This window comes from Micromys minutus (genome assembly GCF_963924665.1).
Source record: "Micromys minutus genome assembly, chromosome: 8".
In the NCBI taxonomy this organism is placed as follows: domain Eukaryota; kingdom Metazoa; phylum Chordata; class Mammalia; order Rodentia; family Muridae; genus Micromys; species Micromys minutus.
Window position 1 is genome coordinate 59096024 of NC_137977.1, and position 25751 is coordinate 59121774.

General features: G+C 45.8%; 1 protein-coding gene across 2 annotated transcripts in view; it reads left to right on the plus strand.

The window, feature by feature from the left end:
* Positions 1–25751, plus strand: part of MYO5B (myosin VB) — a 288648-nt gene that overhangs the window by 100025 nt on the left and 162872 nt on the right. For both annotated transcript variants that reach the window (XM_080920007.1, XM_080920008.1), the window contains exon 2: positions 18520–18630. In XM_080920007.1, coding sequence (XP_080776133.1) covers positions 18520–18630 — 111 coding nt within the window. The remainder of the gene's footprint in view (positions 1–18519; positions 18631–25751) is intronic.

Consider the following 25751-nt stretch of genomic DNA (forward strand, 5'->3'; position numbering starts at 1 on the left):
ATGTTGCTTCTTATCTAACAGATCTTGAAGCAGTGGGGGCAAAGGTTCAAAGGTGTGGCTATGGAGGCCGAGTTTGAAGCCAGGCCCGGAAAGGGCCAGTTTATGAAAGAGGATGACGTAGCCTGCTGGAAGTAATTCTTGGCTGGCCTTTGGGCTTTTCTGGGAAGCATCTCTCAGTCCCAGTTCCCTTCGGCTCATTCACTGAAGGCTGTGGCGAGCTGGCCGGAGGAAGGGCGGGAAGGATGCCTGATGCACCTTGGGAAGTACCTGCTTTGGAAGGTCTTGGGAGGCGGTACAGCCACTGTGCATGTCTCTCACTGGCACCTCCCTTGGCTTCTGGGACAGTGTACCAAGATACCTGTGTGGATGTTGCTTGGAAGAGGTACATGATGCTGGGTGGGCTCAGCAGTGCGATTGTCTTTCTTCGGTGCTGAAGGCACTTGAGCTAACATGTTGTGTTCCTGGTCAATAACTGTCAGTTCCAGATAAAAAGATGAGATGATCTTCGGCTAGTGTATGTGACTTGGCCTGAAGGTGTATGTGACTTGGCATGAAGAAGATACCTTTCTCTTCTATTTTAGTATACACACACACACACACACACACACACACACATATACACACACACATATATATACACACACATATATACACATATACATCTTCATCCTGCTGAGGATGTTTGTGGTTGAAGGGAACATGGTATGTCTCTCTTAGCTCCTTAAGTATGCCCGCTTACAGTTAAACACTCTTTCAGTTCCCACAGCCAGGGAAAGGATTCTCCTGGTGTATGTGGCTAACAAGTCCTGCCTCCAGCTGATGATTGCCCTTTGCCACGCCTTTAACAGTTAAAAAATGAAGAAAACAGCTTGTCCGTGTTCTTTCTGCCCTCATGACTGTGGCTTCATCTGAGGCAGTTTCTCAGAGTAAGCACATCTTGCCCACATTGGCACAGATGCTGGCCAGCGGAGGGTTCAGGGGTTACTCCTGAGGCCCTTTGCCCTCAGATTGTCATTGCAGTCACCCTTGCTCAGCAAAGCCCAGCCCTTGCCATCACTCTGCCAGCAGCCATGCCCCTGCCTCAGATGGGCATTTACTGATAGAACCGAAAGTCATACCGATACTTACCACATGAAACCACTTTGGTTGGTGGAAGGAGTGTCATGAGCTGGAAGTCAGTCTGGCTCCAGCTTCACTTAGGGATGAAAGCCGGAGTCTCCCAGACTCAGACTGAGTGTTCAAGATGTATTTGTATTGAGTTTCTGTTTACGGCTCTGTGTCCTCTTTTGACATCTTTATTGAGCATAAAAGTCTAAAGTCCTTGGTCTCTTTTAAAGAGGGAGAGGGAGCTACATAACACCTGGGCTTTTTTTTTTTTTTTTTTTTTTTTTTTTTTGCCATAGTTACCAAGTAGATTGACACATCACTTTCAGAGACGAGAAAGCTTAGGGAAGAGATGGAGTTTAGCTTCAGTTCTTCATACACATTGGACTCTAACTCCAGACACCGCGGGGGACATGTGGGCACAGGTCCTTAAGAAAGAATCCTTGGCAAGTCATGGACATGAGTTAGTAGCCAGATGGCCGGGCAAGAAGGTATCAGCAGCTTAAAGCATGCAGCAAACATGGGGGCTGGGTGTGTGAGTGGAGCAGTAGGGGTTTGTGAACAGCGCCATGGCCATCGAGGACAGGACACACCAGGAGGACAATGGGCAGGGAAACTAATTGCTCTCTCAGTGAATTCTTGTAGGAAGAGCATCCTCCTAATTAACTTTGGCGAGATCATGTTGGCTCAGCTTCTTAAGAGGCTCTTGGTGTTTTCCCGTCTTGCAAGAGTAGAGAGAGCCTGATTGAGTGTTTACATTCATAGAAACTTCAGTGTTTTGGTGGTTGTTTGGGTACCCAGTCCGTGGTGCTAGTCTTGAATTCTAGAGAGGCGAAAATGAAGCTTGGTATCTGCATAGTGATTGTGCCTTCTGAACTGTGCCAACTCCTTCCTTTACTGGTCATCCTGCTACTCATGAGCTCCTCTGGTTTCTCTTGTATAAAGAGTTAGATGAGAATGTGTGTGTGTTGGGGGGGGGGTGGGCAATGGCTAAATCTTCTGCCATGCCATGCTATAAATCATCTGGATTTACCTTAACTGCTCCGCAAATCTTGGGTTCCACTCTAAGGTGGCATTGCTGTTCTGGTGTTGCTCCTCTGAGGTCTCCTCCACTCGCTTGCCTGAAATATGAGCTCTGCTTTCACTTCTGCCTCCAGGTATTCTCAGAGCACTGTCATGGCCTTTATTTGACCTTGGGAGTTCCCTGTTCAGCCTCTCTCAGGCCTGGTACCACTCACTAAGCTTAACCTTGTGCTGATTTTCCCTAAATCTGTGGTGTACCTCTTATTGGGCGCTGTCATTTGTATGCTTTGTGTAACTGCTAAGAGCTCCCAACAGAAAAATCGTACCCAAAATGCCACTGTGCCTCACACTATCATTGCACACACACAAGGCATTTAATAGCCAAAAGCCCTTCCCTTTTGATACCATTTGAGGCAAGGCAGGCAGCTCCTATTAATGGGGGCCTGAGTGGAGTGAGCTGGGATGAATGCCATACACTTCATTTCCAGATTTCCAAGGCGTTCTGAACACTTAGCGATCCCTCTTTGAGTCTCTGCTGTGAGAGGTGTTCAGGGGTGCTTGGCAGCCTTGGGACTGGATCTAGTCAGACCCTCAGTAAAACTGCACCCTGCTTTCTCCTCACAGGCAGTAGTGAATGTTGGGTGTTTCATAATTCTTTCCCTTGGTAATGGTTGTTGATTATGTAAGGTGGCTTCTGGAGTTGCTTGTTGCCTCTGATACAACCTGTTCTAGAAGTTAGTTATTGGCTCTTCTTTTAAAATACGGAAGCCTAAGACTTAGGGTCCTCACAGTCACAAGACTGGTGCTAGGAATCCTGTTCTTGATGTCCTTTCACTTAAAGGACTACCAAACATTGGTTCAGGTACTACATCTTTTGCATCAAAGCTTCTTGAGTGTCCAGTGCACAGACAATTTGTCAGAGCTAAAACTTCTCACAGATAAGATCTGGAAGCGACAGGCTCCTTGGCTGTGCAGCTCTGCAGAGATGACAGATTCATGGAGGAATCTGATGCCCAGGTGTTCGTGAGCTGGTGCCATCCCTGTGCTGGCAAGTTATTTAGACAGAGCTACACTTAGCAGTTCTGAGGTGAAAGAGGCTGCAGTTTCTTGCTGGGAGAAACAAGAATTTACAGTGCTAGCCTGTGTTCACGTGATCAGCCATGCCATCAGCATGCACCAAGCCCTTTGCAAGGACCGTTCCATCTGCATGCAACATGAAGATTGACAGCGTGTTACTCGTGAGCGGGGGGGGGGGGGGGGATGCATACAAGTCAGTGAAGTACACTTCAAGAATGTTGCGTTAAAAATAGAAGAGGAGCTGGGGGCAGCAGGAGCAAAGCACTCTGCCCAAGGGAATAATACTTCAGAAAACCAAGCATAAGCCAAGAGGCACAGACAGGAGAGGTAGCAACAGTGTGGAAATAGCTGTCACTTCCGTTCGGGACAGTGAGCATGGCAGTGACAGAGGGGTGTGGTCAGGAGGGTCTTTAAGTCTTACATGAGCCTTATTTTATAAGTGAAAGAACGGGTGTTTTTTTTTTTTAAGATTTATTATTATATGTAAGTACACTGTCGCTGTCTTCAGACACACCAGAAGAGGGCATCAGATCCCATTACAGATGGTTGTGAGCCACCATGTGGTTGCTGGGATTTGATCTCGGGACCTTTGGAAGAGCAGTCAGCGCTCTTAACCTGAGCCATCTCTCTGGCCCATGAAAGGGTGTTTTTAAGCACTTTGACACTGAAGGAGGAGTTGTTTCATGTTTTTATCTATATTTTTAGGCAATACTAGAATCATTTCTATTACTATTTGAGCAGTATGTATATTTAAAGTTTTGTTTTTGGGGTTTTTTTTTTTTTTTTTTTGTAGACTGGAAGCCTGCCCTTGCATTGGCAGTAGCCCCGACTGAGTCTTTATTATTTTACCTTTCTGTTTCTGTGAAACTATAGCCAAGGCAACTTCTACAGGAGGAGGAGTTCGTTTGGGCTCCTGGCTCCAGAGGGATAAGAGTCATGGCAGCAAGTGGCTTGGCAACCAGAGCAGGAAGTTGAGTGTTCACGTTCTCAACTGTGAGCATAAAGCAGAAAGGGAAAGCTTAGAGTAGGCAAAGATTTATTCTCAGGCCCCCAATCTCTGACATGCCTTCTCCAACAAGGCTTCACCATCTCAACCAGTGCTTCTCAACTGTCCTAATGCTGTGACCCTTTAATACAGTGCCTCATGTGGTGGTAACCCCAACCATGACATTACTTCATTGCTACTTCATATCAGTAATTTTGCTAGCGTTATGAGCCATAATGCAAAAGTGCAGGCTCTCTGATATGCAACCCCTCTGAAGAGGTCATGACTCACAGGTCGAGAACTCTTGATCTAAACCTCCCCAAAACCCACCACCATAGGGAGGCATTGCTCGTTCAGATCATACTTGCCTCCGGGTACTTTTACCATCCTACAAACCAGATGTGAAATGTGGACCTAGGTGGTTGGGATGGAGAAGGTATTAAGTAGGTATTAGGTATTAGGTTTGCTGGTGTTGGGGTGGTTGACATTGCTGATGTGAGCTGTGGCTCGGTCACAACACGATGCTGTTTTTCAGCCGTATATCTGCAGTGAGTACATACTGGACAAAGCATTATTCACAGATAAAGTGGGAGAATGGCCTTTTTGTTTTCCCTGAAAACACTAGATCTAGAGACTCAGAAGGCATCTCTATTTTAAAGCCAAGGGGTTTGCAACCCCATAGGAAGAACAACAGTATCAACCAACCAGACCCCCTCCCCCAAGCTCCCAGGGACTAAACCACCAACCAAAAAGCACACACAGAGCCACCCATGGCTTCAGCTGCACATGTACCAGAGGATGGCTTTGTCAGGCATCAATGGGAGGAGAGGCCTGTGAAGGCTGGATGCCCCAGTATAGAAGAATGCCAAGGCAGAGAGGCCAGAGGGAGTGGGTGGGTGGGTGAGCACCCTCATAGAAGCAGTGAAAAGGAAGATGGGATAGGGGGTTTCCAGGGAAACCGGGAAAAGGCATAACATTTGAAACAAGGAAAATATCTAAGAAAAGGAAAAAACCCAAACAAACAAAACCTAAATGGTGCTGGAGGAAACGGTGTAACTCAGGCTGTGTCCATTAGTGGGTTGCCGAACACCTGGCACGTGTATCTATTTTAAGAGATAGCTATCTGGTTGTTAAACTAGGGCTGTGTGCCTGTTTTAACAACTATAGATAATGTACCATCACACTTGACAAAAGCTTACTAGTTACTTGGAGCCTAAGAGATCTAGGAAGATGTTGGAAAACGAGGTTTATCATGCTGCTGCAGAGATTCTGATCTTATCCGGCTTCAAAGCACTTCCGGTTGACGGTTTTATTCTTGTAGCATGTGTGAGGCTGTAGTGCCTCTTCTATCACAGGTCCACAGGGGTCACTGAATTCATCGTTGGGGAGTGTAGCTCAGACCCTGGCTTGTAGGAACCTGGGAGAAGCTGGTCTCATCCTAGCCTGGTGGTATTACTGCTCAGCTGAGCTGCAGGAAGGCAGCAGGCAAAGGCTTCTGCTTTGGAGAACAGGGTCCAGCCATGCCCTTTCTTCATACAGAGACAGGAATCACGTTGGTTCCCCCGTTTACTTCACAGTGCTTCCTAGAATGGTTTTTCATTCTGATACATGTGTGTGTGTGTGTGTGTGTGTGTGTGTGTGTGTGTGTACAAACTTTTACATTGAGACAAGTCACTTTTTTGAGTTCTCTCCCAAGTCCCTTATAGTAGGGTCTATAAGGGGTGCATTTCATGGCAGCTTCTGCCCTTCATTGTTTTTCTAAGCTCTCCTTGGTCTCTTCTTAGGCATAGAGACAGCCAGGTAGAACAGCCATCTTTAAGCCACACACTCACTCCTCACCTGAGCACAAGAGAACATTTTTTTGTTTGTTAGTAAAATAATTTATTTTATTCTTATTGGTTATTGTATTTATTTACATTTCAAATGTTATCCCCCTTCCTGATTTCCTCTTCGAAAGTCCCCTATTTTATTTCCCCTCCCCCTGCTTTTATGAGAGTGCTCCACCACCCACCCACCCACTCCCCTAGCACTCCCCTACACTGGGGCATCCAGCCTCCACAGGACCAAGGGCGTCCCCTCCCACTGATGCCAGGTAAGGCAGACTGTCTTTGAAAAAGGACCCTTGTTATAGAGGAATGTGAGTGGTCATGGTCATCCTGGAGAGAGTCTGTGGCTCACAGTGGCTCTATTTCCTGGTGTGTATACTAGATAGTCTCTGTAGAGAATGGTTGGGTTTCATATGCAGACTGTTTCATCAGTGACACAGTTCCATGTCCCCTGTCGAACCACATGGGAGTCAGGCATATTTTTAATGTCTTTGGGTCATTCGAATACGAAGAGAAAAGATCCTTCCTTGCTAGTTCCTGGTTCACTAGTCATAGCCAGTTTGGTGGCTGTGATTTGTCATCCTTATGTGTTGGCTTTGGAGCATCTTTCCCCTGAGGTCCAAGAATTCGGTGCTGTTACTATGACTGTCGTCGGGTACCCAAACTGAAGGCGGCTTCTTCCTCCAAGTGTTAAAATTCTGGAATTCTGAACAAGCTAGACATGACAGAATCCTGGGGAAAGCTCAGAGCAGGCGAGACACTGTTTAGATAAAGAGGATTCAAAGGCTGTGTGTGTGTCTTGGGATGCATTGGTAAGAATGGCAGAGCAGGAACAAAGGAGTAAAATAAAATGAACAGGAATACTCTCAGAAGCCAGCTTTCAGGGACACTTGGAGAGCCGGGAGGGTGATTGATGTCCTTGGTACCTCCCATTGTTACTGTTCATGGGAAGAAATGAGATCATGAAAGCTGAAAGACTGAAAACTGTTCCTCACACTGAAAGTTCCCCATATACATTAATCTTTGGGACCTGATCTTCTAATTATACCTGTGTGTCTTTGTTCAGTACCTAATGTCATGTCCCACTGGATGTAGAATCGCTGTTAAAAGTCTGCAGCCTGGCCTCTACCAACCCACTGGATTTGGATTCTACATTTCTTCCCAGTATCGTTTTTGAGCCCCGATCCCTGACATCCCGGGTTGCCATGACTACCACGTCCATCCTTTTAGCTCCCAGACCACATTTTTTTCTTTCTTCCGGTACTTTCGACTCAGTTATCCTCCCAGCCTAGAGATTTCCCATCCCTTATCTTTCTGACTTAGTCCTTTCCCTATCCATAAATCAGCTTGAATCCTACTTCATTGTGGTCTTTGCGGATAAAAGTTAGGCCCCTGTTGTACAATGGGGATTCTGGGGCTGTTGAAGCACGTTTGACTATCACAGTAGATGAGCCACATGATGTGGTTGAGTTCCTTGAAGACATATACCTTCTATCACCATTTCTCATTGCTGTATCAGTCACACAGAGGTGTTCGCTAAGTCCTGTGGACAGACTGATTGGAGGACTAGAACCCATGCTCTAGTCTGTAGGCCCCTGCCATTCACTGAGGACTTGGAGAAGATAAAGGATGTTGAACAGCCTCAAAGATGGAGTAGTTGAACAATTTGGGACAATTTGGGATGGTGAATCTGGATTCTAAGGAAGGAAGATTGTGAGCTGCCTTGAGTCCCAAAGGCAAGAGTGTGAGGCATTTAAGTTCTGAGACAGGTGTCTCTGTCAACTTGCAGAATATCAGGAACATTCCTGTGTGTTCCTGTGCTCAGATGCAAAGCGCCATTCCCTCTGAGCAGCTGGTAAGCAAAAGAATTGTTTGCTGAAGCCAGTCTCTCATTAGCTACTTTATTTTCATAGGTCAAGCAGAATTTCTAGGAGAGAGAAATAACTGAAGTCGGTGCTGACTTTACTTTGACTTAGCATGTCCGTGTAATGGAACAGGTTTAAACCGAGAGGAGGCAAACAAAGTTTTTTTAGGACTCTGACATTCTGATGAGTATTGTGGTGATCTTAAGAGTCTTTCTTCTGGAAAAAGGTCATATAATAGCCTTTTATTACAGAAAGGCTCTGTCACCAAACGAAGGAGGAACTTGCCTAGTGATGGCAATTTGCAGTGAGACCTTTGACAATGAAGATAGCCTGCTCGTAATACTGTCCCAAGCAACTCACATGCTCTAAACATCACATTTTAAACATAACAAATTGTTGATGTCTTTTTAGGTATTAAGTTGCTCTGTACTGAGAACTGACCCTCACATTTGAGAGTGCATATTGTTCTTGCAGAGGACCCGAGTAGTTTCCAGCCAGCCATGTAGGACAGGTTACAACAGCCTGAAACTCCAGCTCCAGGGCACCTTTCTCTTCTGGCCTCCTTCATTTAAAAAGAAAATGATGGAATCATATAAAGAATAAAAAGCAGTCAGTACAGACGAGCCCTGAGCTTCCTCCTTCTTGCTGTTACTTCTCCTACAACCCACGGGCCATGGAGCGCCTCAGCTTTCCGCTGCGGGCATTTGTGTTGATCAGACACTGTGCTCTAACCCAGACATAAGTGGAAAGTTTGGCTTTGTGCTAATCGATGAAAACTGCTTCTCTCAAACTTACCTTCCTCAGTGGGCTGGGGGTATGACTTTAGGTTACCATGCTTGGCCTGCAGATACTTCACTGAGCTCTTTATCCAGCCCAAACTGCTAATAATCTTACTATAGCGCTGAAAATAAACTGTTTTCCATTGGTGGTATGTGTGCATGTGTATACTTGTATAATATACATCTACATGCATAGGAAGTTTCTATTCATTTGCTCACTGTCTTAGTTACTGTAAAGAGATGTCGTGACCAAGGCAACTTTTTTTTTTAATTTAATTTTTCTTTTGGATTTTCTCTGTATTTAAATCCAAGGCAACTCTTATAAAAATTATTTAATTGGGGAGCTTGCTTACAGTTTCAAAGGTTTAGTCCATTATGGTGGGAAGCATGGCATTGGAGCAGAGACTAAGAGCTACATACTGATCTGTAGACAGAGACACTGAGCTTGGTGTGGACTGTTAAAACCTTAAAGCCTACCCCTAGTGTGACACACTTCCTCCATCAAGGCCACACCTCCTAATCCTTCTCAAATAGTGCCATTCTCTGTTGACTGAGTATTGAAGTATATGGACCTATGAGGTCCATTCTTATTCAAACCACCGCACTATCACTTCCTACTGTGATAAGATTTGACACACAACCATTTCAAATGGAGGTATTTCAATGATATCTCTATTTAGGTCACTTCGGTTTCTTTCTAAACAATATCTTCAGTGCTCAATTTAGACTCAGATTTTTATTCAAGTGTATTGGGAATAGGCATATGGGAGAGACCTAACTTATACATCTGCTGAGCAAATAGAACATGGGAAGTCTTGGATACATAAACACCAACTCATTTCTGCATAGTGCTCTCTCTCACCCCCCAGTATCCCTGTAATTCCCATCGCTGACAGGTAGATCCTGGCATAAGCCAAGTCCATATGACAGTCAGTCTTTCTGTACACCAAGTACTTCCTTCCCCGAAAATCGTTACTTGAAGGCATTGTATGCATTCTTTCAGGATGTCTGTGGAGTGGTGAATTTTGTCTACAATGGAGACTCGGTTCTTTTTTAACTTGAGATACAGATATAAAATAAGCTCCTCTTGGGGATAAACAGGGGAGCTAAGAGGCGTGGCTTGTTGCTGGGCCTACAGGAGTTGAGCACTATGGAAATCAGTGGGAAGCCAGGAATTTGCATGTTCCCACAATGTCCTGCAGGCATATGCTTCTGTGAGATTTGGGGGTGTGAGGCACCTTCCTCGAGGCAGCATCCATGAAGTATCGGATGCAGGGTTTGAGGCCTTGTGTGGCAACCATTGCCACTAACCAGTCCCTGTGTGCCAGATACAGTGCTAAACATTTTTGTACATGTTGAGTCCTAGCAACAGCTCTGACAGAGCAGTTATTTTCCTGCTTTATAGACAAGGAAGATGAGCTGCAGAAGCACAGAATTCCGCCTATAAATGGGAGCTGGGACAAGCACCTACCATTCAGGTTTTTTTTTTTAAACTTCCTTATTAAAGGAAGATTGTCAGCACCCCTCCTGTGGTTGAATCATTGACAATTTCTATGGACGTCCGCTCTTTATTCCCCTTCCATGCTGTATAAACTGAAAATCACCACCGAAGATGCTTCAGCTTACAGGTCAACAGTTAAGGGTGTTGGCCTGAGCTCACCTTCGATATATCCATTCTCAGGGGCTTCGGTTCATTCACCCAGAGGATCTAGGGTCTCTCAGTCCTGGGGAGTTGGCTCTCCCCATCCTGGGATTGGGAAAGCCACTCCTGTGCTTTTTTGCCAGGTGTTTGGAATGCTTAGTCCACACTGTTAACTTGACTGGATATAGGATGATCCTAGAGACATACCCTGGCTGTGGTTGTGGGAGTGTTTCCAGAAAGGCTTGACTGAGGGGAAAAGACCCATGCCAAATGTGGGTGGTACCGTTCTGTGATCCGGTGTCCTGAACTAGCACCAACATTCATCTGTCTGGTCTGCCTGTCTGTGGATGTGATGACGTAACCAGCTGCTGCATGCTTCTCTTGCATTTCCTTCCCCAGCACGATAGACTGCCCCCAAACCATGACCCAAATAATCTTTAAGTTTCATCTGTCAAGTATTCTATCACAGCAGTGAGAAAGGAAACGGAAGGGGCCGGAGAGATGGCTCTGTGTTTAAAGAGCCCCAACTGCTCTTGCAGAGGACCTGAGTTCACCTTATAGGACCCGAGTTCACCTTATAGGACCCATGTCAGGGCTGGAACTCCAGCTCCAGGGATCTGAGGTGCCCTTCTGCCCTCCTCAGACACCACACTCCTGGGCATAAACTGCATAATGATACTTACATATGTGCATAGTTTTAAAAATTAAAATAAATACCGTAAAAGCCGAAGAGCAAGTTATACACATGCCACCCTTTAATAGTTATTTCCCTCGGAAACTGATAGTCCAGCTACTAACTCATTTCTATGCCGGTGACTTACGTCTTTTGAGCAGGTCCTGTGCTCTGACTCAGACTTGCTTAATTGGATGTTTGGCTTCTGTGCTCCTTGAGGGATGAAAGCTGATTCGCTCAAATTTACCTTCCTTACTGGGCTCCAGATGAACTTTATGCCTTGTGCTGGCTGGCTACTTCAATTTCAACACAAGTTTCAGTCGAGAAGAGGAAACTTCAATTGAGAAGATGCCCCCACCAGATTGACCTGTGGGCCAGCCTCTGGTGCACTTTCTTGGCTGTGGATTGATGTGGGAGGACCCAGACCACTGTGGCATTAAAAAAAGCAGGCTGAGCAAGCCAATAAGCAGCCATCTTTCTTGGCCTTGGCATCAGCTCCCACCTCCATGTTTCTGTCCTGCTTGAGTTCATGCCCTGACTTCCCTCCGTGATGGATTGTTATCTGGAAGTGTAAGATGAAGTAAACCTTTACCTCCCCAAATTTCTTTTGATCATACTGTTTTATTGTGGTAATATCTAAGTAATCTAAGACATGTCCCCAGACTATTTGCTGACTGTTTTTCACTCTGTTAGAAGCTCCCTATCCCTAGCCTGGGTTAAGTGACTCTGGGTGGTATTTAGTTAGAACAGTAAACACTTCAGAATTAGGTGATCTTTCAGCATTTGGCCCCCAACACAGATTGGGCAGGCAGAGAATGCTGTCAGCCACCAAGTTAAGCCACCTATCCCCTTTCTGCCTCTTTTTGGAGAGCACAATCCAGACCACTTTGCTTTAGACCAAAGCTTCCTTGCACCTGAATTGTCAGTGTGCCTAATGTGTAACAGAAACCCACCCTGGGGGCTTAGCTTAATGCCTTCAAACCTCTTTTCATATATAATTATGTGACACCTTATTTATATACAATACCTACCCAGTAGGATTTGGACCCCTCCCCAGGAAGATCAGTATATTTTCTCTAGGAAGAACAGAGGATGGAAGACTTGGAGGCACAGGCTGGGATCTTTGTTCCAGGTCTGCAGAGCCCCTGCACCTTCAGTGCTCAGCAGCCTGGATAGATTGTCTATTGCATCTAATGATCTGGATTCCTCTGTTTAAAGTGGGGGTGATTCTCCCGCTCTTCTCATTGACTTGGATTTGAGACTAAGTTGAAATGATTAAAGGACTTGACATCAGCTGCCTTAACATCATGAGGTAGCATTAATAATACCAGGAGGAGAATGTTTCAAATGCCTATGTTCTTACTGCTCCGAGGCTTGCCGAATACTGATTGTAATTATGTGCGTTCATTCATCATTTGGGATTAGTTGGGCTTTTGTTGTTCTAATGTAATGCTCTGGATCTAACCCCCTGGAGATTTAATTATTCAAATGCGGGGCATGGCTGTTAGTGCCCTTGTGTCTTAAAGATCTACAAATTGTTCTTATCCACCAGCCAGCACCAAGAATCACTTCTCTTAGTTTTTGGAATGAAAGAGGCTAGATCTACTCACTTAAGGCAATGTGTAGCTGCTTAGGGACTGAGACCTGAAAACACCAAAGTAATGGAAGTATTGGGCTTATCTTCCCGATGGGTATCGTTATCTAGAATCTTACCTGGATCCTGCTTTTCATACAACATTCATCCTATTATTTATCTGAGGAGGCTGATGCTCACTCTGTGCAGCAGCCCACTGAATATAGTAAGTCACCCAGACACCTACCACGGTGCACACCACATGCACATGTGTATACACGGACAGATATGTGCTCTTGCAGATGCATGCTTGCATTTGCTTGCAACTTTCTGATGAGTATGACCAAAGAAGTTTGCCTCTAGACGCATGGGGATTGCTGATGTCCCTGAGTGGTTACTCAGACGCAAGTTGCTTGTGTGCTGGATTCAGCTGGGAAACTTCCAAACCACTGCCTGAGTCCAACCCCAGAGGTTGATGTAGACGGTCAAGGGTATTGCCTGGCTTGGGAATTAGCAGACTCTCCACGTGATAGTACTGTGCAGCCAGAGTGCAGAGCGCTGTTGTCATAAGCAGCTATTCTCTGCCTGCATGTGGGGCTGTCACTGGAGACAGAGGAAAGGAGGTAGCACCCAGGGAGCAGCTCGGTGCTAATGTTTAGCATCGGATGTAGGCACCCCTAGTTAATACACATGCTATTTCCCAAACCGCCACTTATTTGGTACTTGGGTCAGGCCTGTTATTTTATTTGCTTTTCATAAAGAAGCTGAGCATTGCTAAATACAATAGTGGCAGGTTCTCTAACTCTGCACTTGGTTACTTGAGTGAGCTTATCTTTTGACTGCTGTCTTCTGTACAGTAATGCTGGCAGAGGTTAGATTCGGGAGGAATTCCTTGAAGGTGTGAAAACTAAGACAAGTCAGAGGCCACAGGTGACTTGGTAAAGCACTTGTCTAGCACATATAAGTCAGGCACTAGGTTCCATCCACCAATCCCTCACCCCCCCATATCCCATCCCCACAATTCAGAGCTGTCTCTATCTAGCTCCTAAGATGAAATGGTAGTTAAATTTTTATCCTGCACAAAAGCAGTAAGTCTTCTTGATTCCCAGGACCCACATAGTAGCTCCAATCACTTCTAGCTTCGGTTCCAGAGGGTCCAAGGCTCTCTTCTGACCTGTGCAGGTGTCTGCACACATCTGGTACACATAACTCAGGCAGCCACATGCCTATACACATAAAAGGCAGATTGGTTTCTTGAAAATGTATGTTGTTATGACTTTCTACAAGTCAGTAAGTAAAGTGTATGATGCTCGTTTGTATACACAGTAGTGATTATACCCTATAGTACCACTGTGGGGATGCTTCGGGGGAGGATTGCTATTCGTTTATCATTTCTCCCTTGTCTTTTCTCCCTCTAACCCCTTCTATGCACCCCCCCCCTTTCTAATTTATGGTCTCTTTAGTTATATATGTATATGTGTATATATATGCATATTCCTTGTATATAAATATATATGTATATATATTCCATGTATATGCATATTCTTTAATACACAAATACAACCTGCTCAGTCTATGTTTCCTGTGTGTATATGGTCTCAGGGCTGACCACTTAATATTAAATAACCAACTGTAGGGCTCTTCCCTGGGGAAGACCATTTCTCTTTTCCCTTGAGAGATTGCAGGGCTCCTTCTGTTACCATGAAAACTAGTCCTCAGGGAAGAGGCTTTTAGGCCAATTACAGCTCCAGTTCTCTGAGTGCATGGTATCTTCAGCAATATGTACTTCACTTTCCATCTCTGGGGGCAATCAAGGGCTGTAGCCCATAATATTTTGGAAGTCTCTTGAACAGTCCTGACCAACAACTCAAAAGGAGGATTCTCATGCTTGGTGTTGGGGTTTTTGTTAAATAGCTTATGGCTCTTGATGGTAGCATTGTCGGCTCACATGGGAAGATTTCATCTACACTGTATATGTGTATACTGAGACATGTATATTACATGTGATTTTAGGTAGGTAGATAATACATGCTTCCTTATAACTTTTCCATACATCCTTACTGTATTGTATCTCACCATTTAAACCCACCCTGTTTCTCCCCGCCCCAAGGCGCTCTCCTCCCCAGGTTCTTCCCCCCACGAGGCTCGCCCCTCCACAACCCCTTTGTACTTGGCTTGTTTCTGCAGTTACTCCGGGTTTTATATTCACATTGTTTTAAATGGGAGGGAAGGAGCAGAGTGTAATTCTAAGTTGCATCTAGTGCACCCACAGTCTAGCTGGGTAGCATTTGCGTCACTATGAAAGGAATTGTCACCTTCAAATCCCCAGCCTTCCCAAAGCTTCATTGTGCCTGGCAGTCCCCACTCCTTCAGTTTTCCCTGGTTACTGTGGCACTTCTCTCCCTTTTCTGCATGTGGATCTCCCCTTTTCCCTATTTTGTGCTGATTCTACTTTGTACACCTTTCGGAGACCATGTATCATCTTAAGTCATGTGGGAAAGTGGGGGCGGGGTTGCAACGCTTGACTGCAAAGTGAGTTATCATTAAAAGTTAAAACCCTTGAGCATCTTGTAAATTGCCCATTGTGTGTGCTACATATGTTGTTAGGTTAATGACCCTGTTTGGTAATTTGTAGGAGCTTTGAGTGGAGAAGCCACAGAGGATGAGTGTAAGGGGCAGGAGGAGGGCAGCCTGCAGATGTAACCACCCTGTGTACAGAACAGAAGTGTTCCGGGTTAGCAGTGAACTGCTGTAATGTCGGGGCTTCCACACAGGTTGTCATTGGAGGAGGACTGAAGGGATTTTTATGACAACATGAAGCACAGGGCTGCACAGGTTAGGCACCAGAAAACTGGATTCGAGTCTGCCATTTGCTTGACAAGGTCTGAAAATGCAGTGTCTTCCAAAAAGCCACCTAAGACCATAGCTGCCCGATTCCTCTCTCAGCTGGCACTGTCTCTCTGTCTCTTCTGTACTGACCAAGTCACTATTCCTCTCCTCGGGAGTTGTCACATCACCGAATGGGCCCCGCTAGCCAGGCTCCTGAAGCTCGGGAAGAGAGTTCCATGTCGGTCCTTGATTGAGATGGCACTTAGGGCAATATGCTTTCAGTAAAGCCAGGTGCCCCTGTAAGAACTGTTCAATTTCTTAATCACCGGGCATATCCACGAGACATGCTGGACCCTAGGGATGCAGAGGTGCTCAGCAATGTACCTAGAAGATCTTGCAATAATGAGATGAAAGTCACTTGAAAGAAATGACTGTGAAACCAGAAAGCAAGCTAATCAGAGACAGATTTACTGTGGCAGCTCAAGGGCTGACTCTGATGACAGCAACAACAGCCTTCAATGCAAAGGTGTTGGAACTGGGACTCTCTACATGTGTGAGGGATGACTGGCTCAAGAAAACACCAAGTACAGAACAGAGTTAGCACTCTGTTCTGTCAAAGCCATGGATTACATTTTAGGCATTGGGCCATAGGATTCCTGACAGCTCAGTTCCTGACATGCAAAAACAGTAATATGTAAATCAGTAAGCATGTCTGTGTGCCAAAATAAACATTAGTTGTAGACACCAAAATTAACCTTTCGTAAAGCATTCCATGTTATTTGCATGTCAGGCTTTTGACCCCCCCATTTGAGAGTTAAAGGCAATTCCCAACTCATGGGTGCCAGATGCAGCCTGTAGCTCTAGTGTGCTGGTGTCCTTGCAGAAGCAAGGATGTGTGGGAACATGCTGTCAGGACAGACACTAGTGCCTGGCTGTGTGGGCCTTGAGCAAATGCGTCCAAGTAGAGGCTGAGGTTCTGCATATCTGAGTGGCTCTGGCCGACAGGACACCAGATCCCTCATACTGAAAGCATATTGATTGCCCTGAGCACCATCCCAATCAAGGGCCGACATGGAGATCTATCCTGAGCTTCAGGAGCCTGTCTCGGTTCTCCCTCATTCCGCTCGGTGCAGTCTTTGCAGTCCTTGTCCAAAATATGAGGTCAGCTTTGAGTAAAAGTTTCGGGTATACTGCTGGAGGGGGCATAGTGACTGACCAGGGGGAATTGCTCTGTGGCTGAGGAAAGGCCACCAACTGACCACTCATAGAGAGCACCTTACTGCCTATTGCAGCCAGCAGGGCTGTGGGCTTCACGGACAGTGGAGAAGCTAAGCACAAACGCTAGATGGAAGAAAGGATACTGGTGGCGGAAGAGGGACAGCTCCGCTTCCTTGGGAGACTTGGTCCTGCGCAGTGCTCATCTGACCACACTGTGCGGTGCTGCTCTAGATACTACTCTCCACTGTGCTTTAAATACCCAGGAAGGCGGGGCTAGAGGCACAGAGAGCATGACTCCGTGGATCTGTTGACTAGTGGTCAACCATGTCAAGGATGTACTGAAATTTGCTTTTCTTCTTGTTCATGATCTGGTCCTGTCACCACGGGACTTTTCTCGGTGGTGAATTAATGGAGCAGCAGCCGGGATATTGGTTTTATAAAAGGGTAGCGTACACTAGGAGAAAGACATGGGCTTAAGAAAAAAGAAAAAAGACAGGGCGGAAAGAAAGTCAGCTGGTTATAGAACACGGCAGCTGTCTGCCCGTGAGTTGATGTGTGAGTTACGCTGACCCAGGGACACGGTTCAGCCTTTGGTCAGGGACTGTTGAGGTTTGTTAAGAACATTATATGACATAACCATGTCGTGTATATACAGGTGCACAGTGGTGGCTTCTAAAATAAGTGGACCCCGTAGAAATCTATCCTGAGCAACAATTCAACAGTTTAGTATCTATGTATGTGAAGAGTGAGATCCGAACTGATAGCAGGGGGTCTGGATGCTGCTTTGTGCCAAATGCCTGTGACCCCTCAGGAAGTGTCATGTCGCCTTGGGTCCTGACTGACTTGCCCTGTGGTCAACCCAAACTTGTTGATTACAAAGCTGTCTGCATAGCGCAACGTAACCAGGGCTGAGAGTCTGGTGACGTATGATTGACGGCCACACCATATAACAGGAGTGGTACATTCTTCCCTGCCAGGACTAGACCAGACCGAGTGACTTTATTTACAGGGCAGTGCTGGAGAGACTGAGAATTTTGTCATGTTCCTGGCTTGATGCAGAAGTAACTATCAGTGGCTGACGACTCAAGATGCTTGCACTGGTTGCCCTTGTGTGGCTGTGACCAGCCTGGCTGATGGAACTCAAGGAGAGACGTGTTCTGGCTCTTGTTTTAGAGAGCTCAGTCATCACAGCAGGGGAGGCGTGGCAGGGCAGCTGAGATCACAGCAGCAGGAGCGTGTGGCCAAGGCTGTCAGCATCGCAATGAATCACACAATAAGACAGTAGCTGGGTGGGGAATGAGGCAGGTATAACCTTCACAGACCCTTACCCCTATCTAGTCCCCTAGTGTCATGCCTCCCGCTAGACCCAACGTCCTAAAGGGGTCCTTGGCCTCTGGGATTTAGTGACAGCAGGACCGGAAGTCATTTGGATCATGGACCTGCAGGAGATAATTTTTGATTCACACCATTAAGAGGGAGCCTTTGACTTGCCACCATTTCTACTGAACGTAGACTGTCAGAGCAGAGTAACCTGAACCCCAAAGCACTGTGCTTCCTGCATTTGGCTAGTATTGTTTAATAGATTGCAGCATGCCTGTCCTTTCTGACTGCTGTTTGGTGTCTTTAAAAGGATGGTGTAGAACCTCCATAGTCAGAAGTAAGCTCCTGCTCGGCTGTCTCCCTGGCAGAATTTTAAATTCACTGTCACATTCTCTTCTGATTGAGAGGGCGCTGTTTTAGATGGATCCCATGAAATATTTATTATTTATAATACCAGATCATTGTGTATCTTTGATAGGGAGTATGGGGTATACATGGTGCTGTAAAATATTTTCCCAGCAAACTCTTTATATAGATACTGACCCATGCTCAGAAGTTCAGATCCTTTGGTTTGTATCTGAGTCTCTTTTCTTCTTGTCTTTCAGTACACAAGGGTCTGGATCCCCGACCCAGATGAGGTGTGGCGCTCGGCTGAATTAACCCAGGACTACAAAGAGGGGGATAAGAGCCTGCAGCTCAGACTGGAAGATGACACAGTAAGTGCTGGTCCTTGGAGGGATTGGGGGTGGGTGGGGCAAGGTACATCCTGATTGGGTCTGAGAGTAAATTGCCACCTTAGGTTTGTCTGCCTGCTAAAGCTTCTGAACTCCAAATGTGCCTTTGTCCCTATAGATGAGTGTGTATGGCAGTGTGAAACCATGATCCTGTTCCATGGATGTCACATAAGAAACAGCCCACGTAGGTTAGCAACTGGGACTTGGGTGGTAGCTGACAGGAGTCTACATTGGAGTGAAGAGGACAGGCATGTTATAAGATGAGGTGTTGGCAGGAGGGCACAGTAGAGGAGGTGGTAGGAGCCTGACCTCAGGTGAAGAGGAGGGAGTGTTTAGGTAGGTGCTACTTGTGCCCAATGCCCCAAACCCCAGTGTTGCAAGTGGACCGGGAAGGAAGGTAAACCATTGAACCTGGGACCCAGGTGGCCTAAAGCAGGGGTGACGAGTAGTCATGTCATACAAGACATACACATGGAGGTTGGTTGTAAACAAAGTGGAGGGACAACATGAAGACAGACAGACATTGAGACAGACAGACAGGTGGGCTGCAGAGCAGGCATGAAGTGGATGGGAGGCCTGTGTTGGGTGAGCACCAGTGCCTGGAATGCCTGTATTGTATCCTTTAGTTGTGAATTATTAACTGCCTGCTGCTGTTCATTCTTCAAAGCATTTTGTTCTGCTTCCCACTCCAGATGGTTGGTTGAACAACCTACTGGTTGAACATTCTGAAGCCACCAACTCTTTCTGTAGTAACTTTGAGTGTAACATCGGGGCAGCTGAGTTTGAGTTAGTTGGTTGTGTCCTTCACCCTCTATTCAGAAGGCTTTTCTAGTCTAGTCCTCTCTCTCTCTCTCTCTCTCTCTCTCTCTCTCTCTCTCTCTCTCTCTCTCTCTCTCTCTCTCTCGGTTTTGAGGGGAGAAAGGAAACAGTCAGCAGATGGAGTCTTGTTACCCATGTTGAATAACTTCCCACCCCACACATGAAACAAAATGAAATTAGTCCACCCACTCAAATGGAGCGCCTTCTACTCCAGCAAACTCTATTTCGGTTGGCCTTCTCGAGTGGGTGGGTATTTTAAAAAGCTGTAGGGTGGCAATGAAGAATGATCTGTCATGTTGCTAAAACACCAGATGCTTGTGTCCCTGGCTGCATTGATTTGGCCCTGCATGATGAATTCTTCCGCTGCCCATGGCCCATCTCTTCCTCTCTGGCTCTAGAACTGGTCACTCTGGAACTGGAAGAAAGCCTGGGGCTGAAGATGAGCATAAGCTCTGAGCATCTGAGTCTCTGTCACCCACGGGTTATGCTGGCTTGAAGCTGGCCAAATGACTGGGCACTTACACTTGAGGCAGGGGCAGAGACCCCGCATGGCTGGATGCTGAGTACTCAGAGCACTTCCTGTGAGGCTGAAGCCATCCCGTGCTCACACACCAACAGACCTCCCAGCCCGAAGAGTGAATCGCTGCTGGTTTTAGGACGGAAGCAAAGAGAAAAGTAGACGGTCAGATTTCCTGCTAAAAAGGCTGCATTCCAACCTTGGGCTTGTAGCAGGACCTGGTGATTCGCTGCCAAAGGCTTCCTGTGGTTAGGAATTCAGGATTCTCATGGTTTGTCTAAGACGCCCGTCCCACTTTCGCTCAGTTATTTCTTCTAGCAAAATGTGTAACGTAAGTGTGGCTTGAGACCCAACCTCAAGTGAACGACTCTGACATTCACTCCGGTGCAGCTGTCACTGTGCTCCCTTTTCACGTGGAAAACTGGAAACGCCCCTGACTGAACCCCTTTCTGGTCTTTTACCACCTGCCACAATGCCATCTTCTGACTGGACACAGTGCTTCGCACCAGTAGAATTATGCAGTATTAGTGCCTTTCCCCTGGTTTAGGTCACCTAGCCTGACATTCTGTCTTGCAGCCAGTGAGAAGACGGTGTCTTCTCTGGAGGATTGTCATCTGTCATTTTTCTTCCTAGAGCCAAGATGAATATCAGATCCACGTGTGCTGATACTTAGCTTTAGACCATGCTGGGCATTTTTCGGGTGCTGACCCCTCAACTTTGACCAGAGCAGAGCTCAGCTCAGGTCAAGCACTCTCTCCCCGCCGCCCTTGCAGACTGCTCCACTCCTGCCCTCTGCTGGTTGAAGACTCTCTATTTGTGTACTTTGGCCTTGTTGTGTTACAACTCAGTACAAAGTGCCTAGCAGCCCTAGTGAGTGCTTCTCGTGTGAGCAGGAGGCTTCCAATGAGTCAGGCAGAGAATAGCGTGCTCTCCCAGCGCTGCAACACATCTCACTCAGCCTAACCAAGTGTATTCAGGGGAGAAAGGTTACAATCCTGCATAGGCCATACTGAGGGTGCCTTAAATCTACCTGGCACCTTAATTATTTTGAATATTTAAATAACCATACGAAGAATAAAGCTGTTTGCAGCCCAGTTCAACCTTCGCCCCACTGCCAGTGTAAGGAAGCAGTATCTTTCTTTAAGCATGCCGTGGTCTCCGCTCTGTAGAAACACACTGAAGAGCAATGAAGTCTGTTTTGTATGGGAGGTCCTTCTCTGTGATATGTCCTAGGGTTACAAATACTTGGCGAGTCCCTTTGAGGAAAGGGTTATCTGTGAATGTTGGACTCTGATATGTTAAAATCAAGTTCCTCTTGTCAGTTGCAGGAAAAAAAATTTAAAAATACCTACTCTCCAACCCGCCCCCCATTCCCCTGGACACCAGCTGAAGAATATATGGCCTGGAGCTGAGTTTGCAATTCTTAACTCTCTTCTGCTATGTTTGGAATTTTATTCCTTATCAATTTTCTAAAACCAATACCACTAGCTTATTTGTGGATCCCCCTTCCCCCCAAAATGTTCTATGCAATTGTCTCTGCCTGCCTGGTAAGGCCTTCTGGGAGAAGAACCATCTTGGAAGTGATGGAAAGCCCTGTGTCTGCCCTGGAATGTCAGGGCATTGGTCTGAGTTTAAAGCTTACTAGTTTGAAATTCGAAGGGCAGGATGGGGGGATGGACACTTGGGAGGGAGGCCTGGCAGAGTCGTAGGATTCCACTAACTCAGCACATGGCCGCATAGTGCGGTGCTCCACGAAGGTGCCTGACCTGTTAGGGAGCGGTGCAAGGAAGGCCTGGTACTAGAGAAGTTGGTGTCTGGGGATGTGCCCTTGAGGGGAGCATTGAGATCCTGGCCCCTCCTCCTTTCTCTCTCTCCTGGCTTCATCAAGCTAAGTGATTCTGCTCTACCATTCTTTCTCTGCTGTGAGTTTCTGCATTGCTGTCGGCCATAACGGAATGAGCCAAGCGACTGAAACCTCCAAAATCCCCAGCCCAAACCAGCTGCTCCTCTTTGGAAGCTGAGGACCTTGGATGTCTTGTTCAGAAAACTTAGTTACCAAGTCCAGCGTTTCAGGAGCTGGAGGTGGGCCTTTAGGGCTCCCCAATCCCTCGTAACACCTAGAATTTTCATCTGTATCCTCTCCATGTTAATTGTCAAGAAATATACTATATGGAGAAAGTTTGCTACAGAGCCTTTGACAGAAAGCAGTGGTGATAAATTTAGGAGGGGGGATTTTAACAGGCCAGATGTTGGGGCCCACACCTTTAATTCAAGTTACTGGGAGGCAGAGGTAAGCGGATCTCTGTGAGTTCGATGCCAGTCTGGTTTACATAATGGATTCCAGGACAGCCATGGCATGTAAAGACCCTGAGAGAGAGGGAGAGAGAGACAGAGACAGAGAGACAGAGACAGAGAGACAGAGACAGAGAGACAGAGACAGAGAGACAGAGACAGAGAGACAGAGACAGAGAGACAGAGAGACAGAGAGACAGAGAGAGAGACACAGAGAGAGAGACACAGAGAGAGAGACACAGAGAGAGACACAGAGAGAGACACAGAGAGAGACACAGAGAGAGAGACAGAGAGAGAGAGACAGAGAGAGAGAGACAGAGAGAGAGAGACAGAGAGAGAGAGACAGAGAGAGAGAGACAGAGAGAGAGAGACAGAGAGAGAGACAGAGAGAGAGACAGAGAGAGAGACAGAGAGAGAGAGACAGAGAGAGAGACAGAGAGAGAGACAGAGAGAGAGACAGAGAGAGAGACAGAGAGAGAGACAGAGAGAGACAGAGAGAGACAGAGAGAGACAGAGAGAGACAGAGAGAGAGACAGAGAGAGAGACAGAGAGAGAGACAGAGAGAGAGAGAGACAGAGGGAGAGAGAGACAGAGGGAGAGAGAGACAGAGGGAGAGAGAGACAGAGAGAGACACAGAGAGAGAGAGAGAAGAAAGTCACACTAACAGAGAAAATGATATTTTGCAGACATCACTCTAGATAGGCAGACTTGTGTTGCAGGAAATAATGCATTTTTAACACGTTTTAAAAATGCCTAGCACACTGTGACAGCTGTATGATACAGCCATGCACGCAGACCCATGCCACTTCCACCTTCGCCGATGTCACTTTTCCCAGTCTGTGTGGTGGCTGTGTGGGGAGATTATCTTGTTAGGCCTTGCAGGGAGAACATACTAAGGAATATGTCTCAATGCTTGTTGCTGGCCGTCTTCAGGAGATGGCTGCTGCCTCACTGTGAGTGATACACTGTTCTCTCGCATCCCATGAGGGTCTTGACAGTGTCTGCAGGTCCTGGCTTATGTGATGGGCTTTCCGTGCTTGCTCTCTCTGAGATGGAGACTGTATGTAGCAAAGGCTGTCTTTGAACTTGCAATCATGCTCTCTCTGTCTTCTGAGGAGTGCTGTGAGCTCAGACTCACACCCCACTGTTCCCAAACGCTGACTCTGAAGTCCTTGGTCCCAGTCAGTAGTTTTCACGTGTCTTCTATTGGTTGCTTACTCTATGTTTCATATGCCCACTTTCTGTTGGGATGGCCTCTCTTCACTTATGTCATGTGCTATAGAAACCTGTCCCCTACCCAGTTTGTCTTTGCGAGTGTTGTGCTTTGTGGCAGTTTTAAAGATATTTACAGTGAAACTTCCTGTTTTTTTTTACATGTTCCTGGCTTTTGTATCCTTGACCCTGAAACTTAAAATGTTTGCTTACTTTCCCTTTTTTGGCTTCATTTGTGTTCAAGTGTAGAACCATGGCTTAGTTTTTTCCCCCTAAACATCTATCTAGTTTATTTACCAACATTAAATAAAAGATTCTTTTTACCCATTCTCAGTTTTAGTGTAATGTACAAGTCTACGTATGTGCGTGCATTTAAGGTCTTCTGTTATACTCACTTAGTACTTTAACTAGTGGCTTTTTAACACACCTTAAACTTGCTCTTACAGATGCTGCTGATACTGATACATTTTCTTAAAAACTGATAAGCTGTTACAGTGGAACATGGTGATGTACACCTATAATGCTGACACTTGGAAGGTTGAAACAGGATAATGGTCAGGAGCATTAGACCACCCTCATGAACATAGCGAATTTGAAGGCAGTCTAGGCTCCATAAAAACAATGTCTTGGAGAGCAGGAGGAGGAAAGAAAGACTCCAAAGCATGTGGACACGCTGAACACATTCCAACAAGCAAATTTAGACCAAAAGTTTTGTATATGGAAAAAAAATATCACTTTCCTGCTTTTTCTTATCACATTTTCTCTTTTTAAAAATATTTTTAATGTTCTTGATATAATTACATCATTTTCTTTGTCCCTTTCTTCCCTGAACCCTCCTATATACCCCTTCTTGCTGTCTTTCAAATTTATGGCCTCTCTTTTCATTAACTGCTACTGAATGCACATATGTATACACACATATATTCCTAAATATAACCTTTTTAGCCCATATAATGTTGCTTGTTTGCATATTTTCTGTCACTTGGTACTAGATAAGCACTTGGTGTGTTCCCCCTGGGGAGGACTATTCCTCCCTCTGTCAGCATTCCTTAGTTATCTGTAGTTCTTTGTGCAGTGTGGTCTTTCTCCACATTGATATGTCCATTGGTTTCATCTTTGTTCAATTCATCTTTTGCTAAGTGTATTGGTGAGACTCTGACATTGGATTAGTAATTCTTGATATAACCCACGAGCTATGTGTATCAAAGTTATTTGAATGTTTTTGAAACTTTCCAATTTATATAGGCTGTTCTTTACAGTTACTGAAACAAAACTGTGCTCAGGAAACTTTCAAAGCTTCTCGGCTAGTTCTGAAGAACCTTAACACTTAATTAAACAGGCAGCAATAGCCACCTTCCTCTTGTTCAAATGTTCAAAAGCCCCACCTCTAAACTGCCTTTAATAAGTTACATATGTGTCTATGTGTTCTGTCAAATATTTTTGAGCACTCAGTTCAAATGCTAAGCCATGCAGCACAATGGACCTGACATCCTGCCTCAGAGTTCTGACCTTTGGATCAACAGTTCAACACCCTAACTACCAACACCCTAGTTACACTGATTCCCACTCAGATTCTGGCTCAGATTCCACTGAATTTGTGGCCAAAGAGCTTGTCCTGAAAGAGCTTGTGGACAGGCTGTGGAGCAAGGTCAGTCTTGAGATTTGAAGCTCTTTACATGGCCACAAGACATCAGTAGCAAGATGCTCTAAATAAAAGTGAGCATGTGTATAGCCATAGAAACTACCTGCAGCAGGTCCAGGCACCAAGAAAGGAAGTGGATATGTGTCCACTCATAACCTAGAAGCTACTTGCAATCGAACCTGCTGATAAAGGGAAACTCAGACTTGATTCAGCAGAATGTGACTCGGCATTTCACCCACACCCCATGACTACTACCAGTAGGCAACACAAAATAGACTCCACAGATATTTGTGTGTGTGTGGTGGGTGGGAGCTTTTGTTTCTTTTAGAATTTTTTTTGTCTAATTGGGTTTTTGTCCATTTGTTTTGGTTACTGTTTGTGTTTGTTTGTTGAGAGCATTAGAAAAAGAACATGATGAAGCTGGGTGAGTAGGGGGTGGGAAGGCTCTGGTGGGAACTGAGAGAGGGCAAAAAAATGTAACCACAATATTTTAATTTTAATTAAACTTTTAATTAAAAAAGAAGAAAAACAAAGCTAGTAAAGAGACACCTGTAGTGGATGAGGCGAGTCTAGGAAGGTCTGCTAGTTGGGAGAAAGAGCCCTCCCGTGCTAACTGGAGTG